A 12,092-nucleotide genomic window follows, 5' to 3' on the forward strand; every position below is an offset into this window, starting at 1 on the left:
AGATTGGAAGAGGATGAAGAGCTGCATGGTCCTCTAAATGTTAAATTAATTAAATCCACAGTAATAATCTAATTATACAAATATATCAACAATCGCCACGAGACAGGCTATAGGCTATAGACAACTTGACATGCATGCATGCACAAATAGGTGAAACTGCCTTTGTCTATTGTTGGATCTAATGTGTGTAGACTGTGGTACTACTACTAGTGTTTGCAGGACATTCCCGGCATTTTTATTTTACTTTATTCAACTCAAAGGAATGAATCTACAAAATACATGCATCATCGGCACAGACAAAAAACCATTTCATTTATCCATTTGTGTGACTCTGAGAGTATATACAAATGGAACCGCATGCATGCGCTCATGTACTGTATAGCAGTGTGTATTGCCCTGTATGTATATGCAAACAAAGAAACATAACTCCCTAAATAAGGCCCAAAACTTGCGCCTCAAGGGCTCCATCTTGCGCCACCCTTACCCCTTATCCCTAAACTTATTTGCCATTTTTTACCATTTTGAAAATCATTTTAAAATAGTTCAACTAGCCAATCTACATCTACATGTTGTGAGCTTGTAGATCAGCTATTTGAACTATTTTAAAAGGTTTTTTAAAATAGTAAAAAATGGCAAATAAGTTTAGGGATTAGGGTTAAGGGGTGGCGCAAGATATAGCCCCAAAAGTTTGTTGCAAATAATAAGTAAACACCTATATAGAAGAGCCGTGCATGCTGTGGCACCGCTGTGTGTCCGGGGTCTCGCTGGGGGGGGTGGGTGAGGGTGGGGGTTCAGATGGATTTATGGAGTCCAAGTGTTTTTCATAATGTCACCATCAGGATTTACACGTTTTACGTCAAGTGGGGGGGCTGAAGAGCGAAGGTATATGGAGAGTTAACAGGGGCAACCTCCCCTGTCACCCCCCTGTCACCGCTCTTCCTCACACAGTGATTAAGAGACAGGGGACAACGATGCTGACGCGTCGCACAAGGACGATAATTTACACTTGACCCCCCCCCCCCCCCCCCCCCCACTAAAACATAGCCTTTTCACACCGACGGACATATTCATGGCCGGTGCACACTTATCTAGGCCTCAAATTTACACTCTGGCGTCGCTTGCCGACCATTAGCCGTTCTTCAAGCTTAATGGCGTGGTCGTTTAGCTTGAAGATCTGTTGTTCTTTAAGGGCAATCGACACCGTCCGCCGCCGCTGCCATCGGGCGTACGAATTGAGCTTCTTACTCTGTCACTCTGTCCAAAGATGTGTGTTTTTAACAGAAGATATGCAGTGAGAGCAGGGAGAGAGAGAGAGAAAGAGAGAGAGAGGGGGGGGGGGAGAGAGAGAGAGAGAGAGAGAGAGAGAGAGAGAGAGAGAGAGAGAGAGAGAGAGAGAGAGAGAGAGAGAGGAGGGGGCGGGGTGGAGAGAAAGAGAGAGAGAGAGAGAGAGAGAGAGAGAGAGAGAGAGGGGGGGGGGAGGGAGAGAGAGAGAGGAGGGGGGGTGGAGAGAGGGACAGAGAGAGAGAGAGGGGGGGAGAGAGGGAGAGGGAGAGAGGGGGGTGGGGTGGAGAGAGGGACAGAGAGAGAGAGAGGGAGAGAAGGTAGAAGGAGGGAGGGAGGAATGGAGGGAGGGAGACAGGAGGAGGAAGGGGGGGAATGAGCGAGGGAGGGGGGGAATGAGCGAGGGAGGGGGGGGGAATGAGCGAGGGAGGGGGGGGAATGAGCGAGGGAGGGGGGGGAATGAGCGAGGGAGGGGGGGAATGAGCGAGGGAGGGGGGGAATGAGCGAGGGAGGGGGGGGGAATGAGCGAGGGAGGGGGGGAATGAGCGAGGGAGGGGGGGGAATGAGCGAGGGGGGGGGATGAGCGAGGGAGGGGGGGAATGAGCGAGGGAGGGGGGAATGAGCGAGGGAGGGGGGGAATGAGCGAGGGGGGGGGGGATGAGGGAGGGGGGGGAGAAGGGGTGAGAAAGGAAGGAGGAACACTAGCTGTGCTTGTTGTGATAATCATGTGGTTGCTCAGTATCCTCTAACTGAAGCTCCGTTTGATGTTGATCGCAGTAAGACGGTGGGTTTTGAAGTGAAAAACTCCAGAACTGCAGGTCAATGTTCTGGCGAGGCAGGGCCACTGACCCACGCAGTGAGACGGGGCCATAATTTACACCCCCAGCCCGGCGGACAGCCCTCCCTCCCCGCCCCCCCCAACCTTCCCATCTGTACTATCTCAATCAGTGACAGATTGATGGGGCCTCTTATTCATCCCAACTGACTGGGGGCTTCTCTTCATAGATTACTTTACAAAAACGTCTTGTCTCCAAACGGACAGGTCTCCCCATAGGGCGCCCTGTGGCGCAAAATGCACTAATGTTGTTGCCAACACGTTGCAAAAAAACCAAAAAACCAACAAAGACAATTTACAACCTTAACCGTTTATTATAGCACATGAGCCTGGCCTATAAGCGGCCCAATTCTGGGGCTAACATTCTGCTAAAAACATATATAGATATATATATGCAAACGTTGTGACAAGGCGCGTTGTGAGCTTACAGATCTATCGGACATTTTTCTGGCAAAACGATTTGGTGTACAGGGACAAAAGGAAGCTAGGGGCCTAGTATTAGACCACGGTGGGACCCCACCCCCCCTCCAAATTACATATTGGGGAGGTGTTGGGTTGAATATTATTAAATTACAAACTAAATTCTACACAAGCAAGCAAACATGTGCTTATCAGTGAACCAAACTACCAGCATGCCACAGTGAGTGGGTCCAGTTTAACATTAACTTGTAACTTGCAAGAATGTCCCTTCTGTTCTAGTGCTTTAGTGAGTGATTGAGCAAAAAAACAAAATAAATGCTACTGTATTATATAAAATATGCTGGTTACAAACCTAGCCGATATAGGCACATACCTTTATTTGCAACACAACTGGCTTTTATAGACTGTTTCTTTTACAGACAGTCTTTCAAAACACTTTAAGTAAACGATCCGGAGGTGTGCTTTTCTCCAATCCTGTAAGATTTATATCCCTCTGGGTGTTAAGTTTAACAACTCATCATTGAATGGTGTGACAAAACCACCAACCACGGACCAACGTAAAACAAAAAAAAAGGCTTGGAGAAAGCTTTGTCTGTTTGTGTTAATTACCCATAAAGCATAGTTACTCTTTAGCCTTCCTCCACTTCATCACAAGTGAAAAACATCAATAAATAGCCATCAGCGTTGTCTAATTTATGGCTTCCTTCGTGGTCCTATCAGCCCAGCGGACAGATAGCTCACACAGGCTGACTCCTTTCACCTGTAGCCACTCAAACAACAGTTTAACCACTTAAACCCCATATGGCTGAGAGGAGTCCCACAGGGCTCCGGTCCATACTAGTGCATTTTTTCTGTTTTCATCTGTTATTGTATAGGGAACATTTTCGCTGAAACTACAGCCGAGCGACAAGCCTGGCGATCGGCTATAGTTTCAGCGAAAGCTCTCCCCACAATACGGATGCTATAGGGTTTAAGTTGTTAAAACCAGGTTTAGCTGGTTTAACCGCGGGAACCCCTTTTGGTGTTTTAAGCATTATGTTTGTTATTCTTTATAGCTATTGGAAAATAGTAGATCTACAAGCTCATTCTGCGGGTCCTTATTGACATGAAAAGGTTGAGAACCACTGGCAGAAACATTAGGTTTTTCAGAAAACTCTTAGGATTTGGAAGACATTTGTAGATTATATCCTCAGGTCTAAATGGGTAAACGTTATACGTTGGTTAGACATACTAACAGTCCGACAGGCATTAGTCCGACAACACCGTCGCTCCCGACATGCGTGGCCGGTTACAATAACTAACCCGTGGCCGGTTACAATAACTAACCTGTGGCCGGTTACAACTAACCCGTGGCCGGTTACAATAACTAACCCGTGGCCGGTTACAATAACTAACCTGTGGCCGGTTACAACTAACCCGTGGCCGGTTACAATAACTAACCCGTGGCCGGTTACAATAACTAACCCGTGGCCGGTTACAACTAACCCGTGGCCGGTTACAACTAACCCGTGGCCGGTTACAATAACTAACCTGTGGCCGGTTACAACTAACCCGTGGCCGGTTACAATAACTAACCTGTGGCCGGTTACAACTAACCCGTGGCCGGTTACAACTAACCTGTGGCCGGTTACAACTAACCTGTGGCAGGGTAAAACTCACCCATGGCTCCCGACATGTGTAGCAGGTTAAAACAGTGTTGATTCCGTCGACGAAAAATGTTCGTCGACTACCTTTTTCCACTGAGGAAAGCTAAATGGAAACTAAATGAAAACTATGATGCTATGATGACTAAAACTAAGACTAAATGTATTGACAATTTCGTCAACAAATAAAAACTAGACTAAAATGTTAGGAAGGGACTAGTGGACAAGAGATCCAGTATAAGTCATTTTACACTTGGTTGCATGCTGAAAATAGCCAATCTAAAAGCTCACAACGCGTCAACTGTGACTAAAACTAAATGAAGTTTCAGTCCAAACACTATGACTAAACTAAAATAGAAATTTGCTGCCAAAAACAACAACACTGGGTTGACTTAAAACTAACCCGTGGCAAGTGTCCGGACTAATGCCTGTATAGGACTGTTGTGCGTCGGGACCAAAACACATGCAGGGTGCTGCAGTTGCTGGTGCGGGTGCTGCATGCGCACAAAGGATAGCAGATCTTCAAGCTCACAATTGCATCACGGCATGAGGCGTTGTGAGCTTGTAAATCTGCCTGTAGTCTTCTATCCCTGTGTGTTATTATTGCTGGCAGGCTTGGTTTTGGTTGGCTGTTATGTGTCGTGTGTACCAAAAATAGCAGATTTACCAGCTCACAACGGTACACACGACACATAACAGCCAATCAAAACCAAGCTTACCAGCAATAATAACATACAGACTACTAGAACATGTGATGCGTGTGGCTTTTTAACAATTCAAAGGCACCCAAAGATAATGAATAACATTACACGGTCAAATCCTGTGCGTTCATTTAATTTTTGTTGAGTGCAACAAATTTGCCCCGTGTATCCAGGTCACGGGTCCTTTATTATTATTTTTTTTACACTAGTTAAATTAGTAGTTAAGGCCGTTCAAAGCCCCACGACCAACCCAAAAAAGGCCCACACACACACAAACACCATTCCGCACTGCATGTGCCATGCCCTGATCACACAGGCTAAAAGAAGATGACTGTTAACTGACAATCGCATCAAATTGTTTTTTCGATAAGACAAGTTCACGGCTGGGGGAACAGTTCACCGCACGGTGAGAGGGACAAGGGGCATTTTGACACTGCTGCAATAACACTACTTTATCTCACCCTCCACATCTGTAATGATCACAGCTCCGTATCTTAGATATATCGGCATAGATATTTTCAGGGCCACACTCGAGTCATGACCTTTGTGTTGTGCAGAAAAAATAAAGAAAGGGACATAGTGACTGAATGCTGCACTTTAAGCAAGACTTATACTTGCATAACCGATAGATAATAGTCGTTAGATAAAATGTTTTATATCGTCTCTCTTGTCGGGTGCGAAGCTCGGAAAGGCAGCTTGTGGATCTGCTATACTTTTGCTTGCTTGACGCTGTAGTATGATCAAGTAGAGCATTCATTTATATAAAATAAATCTCAAAATAGTTATATATGGAGCTAAAAAAAAGCTATAAGCAAGCCCCCCACAAGCCAAGTGGGTTGTGGAGGAGCTCAGATCAAACCGCTGTTCCATGTTTCCCTGGCAGGCAGCGGGGTGGGGAGAACAGGAACAGGGTGTGAGGGGAGCCGCGCTAGGGGTGCCCCATAAATCAGGGCCCTCCTGCCCCCTACGTCCACCAACCCTACTGGGACTGCATGATCCAAATTCCTGGAGGTTAATTCACCAAGTCGCACTCTACATTTCCCCCCCCCCCCCCACCCCATACACCTTTTGAGTCTTTTTAAAACAACATTTTTAACGTTATATATGGAAGCAACACAGAAAAGCTTTGAGATCGAGGCACACATCTAAAAGTATTCATATATATGACCCTTAACGTGATCCACTGTATTCGCCGCCCGGTACGCTTTACACTGAAGCGCTCTCCAACAATGTTGCCCTTTGCACTTAAATGGAGAGATTTGTGAATGAAGTTATGCTACGCTATCGTGATTTAGCTGTCCTCTAAAGCTGCCCTTTACTCTTCACAATCATAAAAGCATTTGTTCTGCAGTGAGAGAGATCAAGTCTCTGTTGGACCAGGATGCCCGGTATATGACTGACTGTTTAGGATGATTATAACTCTTCCCAGCTAAACTTCACTTCAGTAACTGTAAAAACAACTGCCAGAATCAGAGCAGTACAGTCATCTAATAGCGATATACATCCCTTCAATGCTGGGCCTATCAGAAGATATTTTATACACAAACAGCTAATCAGCATGCTCTCAAGTCATACCCCAACTGTTCTGTGATTTACAGAGTTGGCTTAACGTACACGAAGGCCCAAAGAGTCTGTAAAAACCGTGAAACAAATCTATCAAGAGATTTCACAGAGATGTTTTTTTTTTACGGGTGATAAAAGGACTACAAAATGTACTTTCAACAAGTCTCCATGTACTGTATATACTATATGTTGGCTGGTTCATAAGTTAGGGGTCATATGAAACGCACAAAGGCTCTTTTGGTTCTACAGTAAATTGTTAACGAGATAAGTTCATTAGAGCTTTAAATTACACTAGAGTACGGTGAGAGGAATGTAATATTGTTGGGACATGTTGGTCTGCAATATGGAAACCCCATGTTATTTCCTTGACCCCGTTTGTTGGAAGTGTTGAAAAGCGTTTGGTCATTCCGTTTGCCTTGCTCTGCAATAAATGTATTCTTTTTTTTCACATGCAGGACAGAGTGCCTCGGTACTTTTCTCCCTAACATATAGTCTGCATCACCACAACAAGCCAGAACTATTATTTTTTGCCTTTTAAACTTTGAAAGTAAGATAAGAAAGACAAATGATCTGCGACGGAGAAAACATATGTACGTCCATTTGTAACTCTGAGCGCGTACAAACGGTAGAAACCACATAGACCATTTTGGTTACGTTTGTGCGCGCTCAGAGTTAAATTAGCACCGAGCCATTGACAGTGTAATATATTTACTTTACTCAAGCCCTCATCCAGCTGTTTCTGAATCACCCCCCCCCCCCCCCCCTCTCTCTCTCTCTCTGACTCCCACCCACACACTTCCGAGGAGGTATAGAGTTAAGTAGACTGATCCAAAAATCACTCTGATCGTGGATTTCCTTCAACAACACAAATGTTTAAACTTACTTAACGTCTGTGATATGGGACCATGTTTCTATGAGGCTAGACTGTGGTAGAATAAAATTGATCACATTTTTGTAACATGCTATGATTATCAAATGTTATAACGAGCGACATGGTGAATGAATCCCCATGCAGGGCAGTCCACACAGACTAGGAAACCATCCTGAATGCAGACACTGTGTTCATGGTTTGGTTTTTAAAGAGGGAACACAATGCTGAGCATGTGACTGTGTGGAAGACCAAATAGTTTGATTCATTGATTGAATATTTTATAGGAAAAAATCAGTACAAATTCTGTTGTATACTTTAGAGATGATGTACAAAAAAGAAAGAAAAAATAAAGGGGGGGGGGGGGTAATAATAAAAAGGTTTAGCCCACAAAGCCAACATTTTTCCGGAAGGGTAAAAAAATATGTATATTATACTCTAAATAAATATCTAAGTAAATATCAAATTGAAACTGAGAAAGAGCATTTTCAAGAGTGCATGTTCACCTCAACGCATGGTTTGACCTATAACATAACTTTGTTTGTAAAGAATTATGATTCACAGTCCAAATTCGATAAAACGACCCTCTTTCATTTGCCACAAACAGTCTATTTTCTTTTTTTCTTCTTCTTTTTTTGCGTTCAGCGAATATCGATTACTAACCCTGGATCCTCTTATAATGTCTCTGGAATATGGAGCCAATGTTTTCATTGTGAACAGACTGGAAAACTTGGTGAAAATGACACGAGTCATTATATCACCAAGAAATTGCTTTGTGATTAAAACCATATTTCTCTTAGTCATGACACACAATCAAGCTACGTACGTACGACACACCCTATGAATAGAAAATTAAGCTAAAAATAAATAAATAATAATCTTACAAAACTCCACAACACTTACAGGCTTACAGATCTGCTATTTTCACTATTTTTTTTATGTGGCTAATGAGTGCATGTGAACAAAGCTGTTTTTTTCCCTTTTCTGAAAATGCCTTTTTTAACTGCCAAATGGAGAGAATAGCCTATTCATTCCAACAGTTAAAAAAATATATATATGATATGATATGATATGATTGATATATATATATATATATATATATATATATATATATATATATATATATATATATATATATATATATATTAAAATATGCGTCTTTAGTTGATATGCACTGCAACTTGATAGACTGAATTCCACTTATTTCTAAGTCATGGAAGAAAACCTCTCAATCATTCAAAGACCATGCTTTACGCCGATGGAAAATAGCCTATATCTGAGATAAGATTCTAAGCGAAAACACCCCGACAGGCTCATCATGCTTACAGGTAGGCCTACACACTAACACAGTGTGTTAACACACACACACACACACACACACACACACACACACACACACACACACACACACACACACACACACACACACACACACACACACACACACACACACACACACACACACACACACACACACACGCTAATTTAAAAAAATACAACATACCAAAGTGTATCACCTGTGCTGCTGTGCGTAACAGGCGCATGATACACCCATTGCACCGCACCTGGGCTTTGTATACGATTTCAGCAGCACTGACTGTCTGACACAGATCACATTTTTTGGGGATCGGATCGACAGATTGGACATGCATGTCATTGGACATGCATGTTTGTTTGAACATAATATATTAGATTCAAAGCAAAAAAGATCAGTGCGGTTCCCAAAAAGTGGGGCCAGGAAACCCTCAGGCTTCCATCATCATAGCAGGTCCTTAGCCTATATCTCGGAGCTCGTGTAGCCTACAAGTGGAACCTAATGGACCCGTGAGGGTCCATTTGGTTCCACTTGTAGGCTACACGAGCTCCATGGGGATAGCCTACTTTTGGAAATAACTTAAAACATGTTTTAAATAAACTTACCTTGGTGTACTGGATCTCCGCGTTGGGCACCGGCTGGGGCATGAGGTGGAGCTGTGCCATGAGCGCAGCGGGGTCACTCTTCACTCCGCCGGGGATCTCTACTTTACTGGAAGTCATAATAATTATAATAATGCTATGTTCTGTTATACTACAAGTCCGTCCGTCCGTTCCGTGCGTCTTTCTTGTTTTGCTGTGGCAGCCAGTCAGTCAGTGTAGTGTTTGTAGTGTGGCGTCTTTTCTGTTTCTGTTTTTTTTACCCTTAACAATTTCTCCGATGTAGGACTTTGGAAGTTGGAACCCTTCCTGGCGTTTATAACCAGGTGTCAACTGCGGTGCATTTTTATTGGGTGAAAAAAGAAAAGTAGGCCGTCCCTACTCTTGGAAAATTAAATCCGGCATTTACATAAAGTTCCTCTTCTCTCTCTCTCTCTTGTATTGAGGAGGAGAGATACATGTCTACACCCCACCCCCTCCAGACGATAGAGAGAGGATTTTACTTTCACTTACAGCGCTAAAAGGGACATATCTTAGATAGCCTATATAATATTGTATAAATGCTATAAATGAAACCACAACTCAACAGTTATTTAGATGTAGCCGGCCTATATCTAAACATATAGTTGCCGACATCAATTTAGCAATCAAAATAATTTGTCCTATGGCTTGAAGAATAATTTGGGACAGTCTATAACGTGAAACATGATAATTAGACTATATAGGGCCTATAGGATATTATAGTTTTTATTTGTTGTTTTGGTGAGACAAAAAAATAACAATTTTTTGTGGGTGAAGCAGATTAATTTATGATCTTCGCATTGGTGTGTATAATCATCGCACTCGCAGGATATCTTAAATGAACATTAATTGCTTGACATGATTGTGCTAAATGTCTTTGGTTGGCTTGCCACTGCTTAACTGCTATGATTTAGCATAATCGACACGCCTCAGTGTGTGTGGATTAGCAGTCCAAACTATTTCCTATGGTGTGTTGATCTCTCAATGGTGTGTTGATCTCTCCCCAGCCAGGTGATAATTCCCACTAGGGATCGTCTGTCTACCTCGAACATTTCAATAAACATCCCGCTAATTAAGTGGAGGCCGGGGATGAATGTGACACGATCGAGGGTGTCCGTGACAACAAGAGGACATTAACATAGGCCGCTAACACATGTACTAACACATTGAAAACACGCTCATATCCTCAAACACTTAAACAGCCCGTAAGTGCTTTCTTTCTCTTCGGGTAGATATAGGCCTACACTTTGATAAAACGGCAAGGCATATATAGGCTAATTAAACATGTCAAATTGACATGAAAGTGTGGATGGACTATATGGGGCGCCCACCAACAGTCCATTGAAGCACAGCAAGTCGACCTGAATCTCTTGGAAAAGACAGAAAAGAGACTAAAATGTTTAAATGAGCATTTCAGAATTCCATTTTCAGTAGGCCTGGGTGTGTGTGTGTGTGTGTGTGTGTGTGTGTGTGTGTGTGCGCGCGTGCGTGCGAAACACATGCCCCCCACCCACGCGCACACACGCACGCACGCACGCACACACACACACACACACACACACACACACACACACACACACACACACACACACACACACACACACACACACACACACACACACACACACAGGCCTATAGGCCTCATTTGCAAATCCCCGGGAGGAGAAGGAGGCTGCCTATAAGGCCTATATGTCTTTCCTCCATCATCACATCTCCCTTTTTTCACAGCATGGGCGACACTCTGGAAGGAAGAAGTGTCTGCTTCACATCAAAGACACGACATGCCAGGAAAAAAGGACATTGATGAATGCATTCAAAAACATGTCATCCTCATGCTTGTCACCTTCACCTCTTCTCTTCACACAAAGCAACGAGTGAGCAGCGAGATAAGACACAATACAGCGACAAACTGGACCCAGCGCCTCAAAATGTATTCATAGGGCGACCTCTGCTGGATGAGCGGGGCTATGACCATCATTGTGTTTAACATAGAACAGACAGACAGTGTTGTTTTACAGGTTAGAAATATGTTTAGGGTTAGGCATAGTTTTACTGGGGTTACGTTTAGGTATAGGGTTAGGTTTAGACATAGTTTTACTGAGGTTAAGGTTAGGAATAAGGTTATAGGTTTAACCGTTTAAACATAAGTTTCTTAGGTTATTTTAGTAATACCAGGCCGCGCTGTTCCGCTGGCTGTACGCGAGTTGTACGGGGCGAGTTGGTAAAGGGGCGAGTTGTTTTGTATTCCCTGATTTTACACATAATGCCTGATTTTACACTCACTTGCGCTGCGACGCGTTGTGAGCTTGTAGATCTGCTATTTTCAGCATGCAACCAAGTGTAAAATGACTTATACTGGATCTCTTGTCCAATAGTACCTTCCTAACATTTTAGTCTAGTTTTTATTTGTTGACGAAATTGTCAGTATATTTAGTCTTAGTTTTAGTCATCATAGCTTAGTTTTCATTTAGTTTCCGTTTAGTTTTCGTCAGTGAAAAAAGGTAGTCGACGAACATTTTTCGTCTTAGTTTTAGTCAACGAAATCAACACTGCTGTGGTTTCAACCCGTTTCTTTATCAATGTATTCAGCATTTAAGCCACGGACCACCATTTGATGAGATTTAGCAACTATAAAGAATATTTTGTTATCGTTGTGGATAAGATTTTGATGTTGTTGGTACCATTAGGAGAGACAGCAGACAAACATTGATCAAAATAACAATTATTTTACATTCTCTAATTGTGTAGACTTCTTGTAAATTAAGTAATGCAACAATCTATAGAAGGGCCCTACATACTATACTATGCTATACATATGTACTATGAAGTGCTATGCCTATACAATG

General features: G+C 43.0%; 1 protein-coding gene across 1 annotated transcript in view; it reads right to left on the bottom strand.

Moving 5' to 3' along the window:
• Positions 1 to 9,448, bottom strand: part of aldh1a2 (aldehyde dehydrogenase 1 family, member A2) — a 42,929-nt gene extending 33,481 nt beyond the window's left edge. The window contains exon 1 of the mRNA XM_079497726.1: positions 9,232 to 9,448. Within this exon, the coding sequence (XP_079353852.1) occupies positions 9,232 to 9,348 (117 nt within the window). The 5' untranslated portion in view covers positions 9,349 to 9,448. The remainder of the gene's footprint in view (positions 1 to 9,231) is intronic.
• Between the last annotated feature and the right edge of the window lie 2,644 nt (positions 9,449 to 12,092).

This window comes from Electrona antarctica, assembly GCF_951216825.1.
Source record: "Electrona antarctica genome assembly, chromosome: 3".
Taxonomy (NCBI): Eukaryota; Metazoa; Chordata; class Actinopteri; order Myctophiformes; family Myctophidae; genus Electrona; species Electrona antarctica.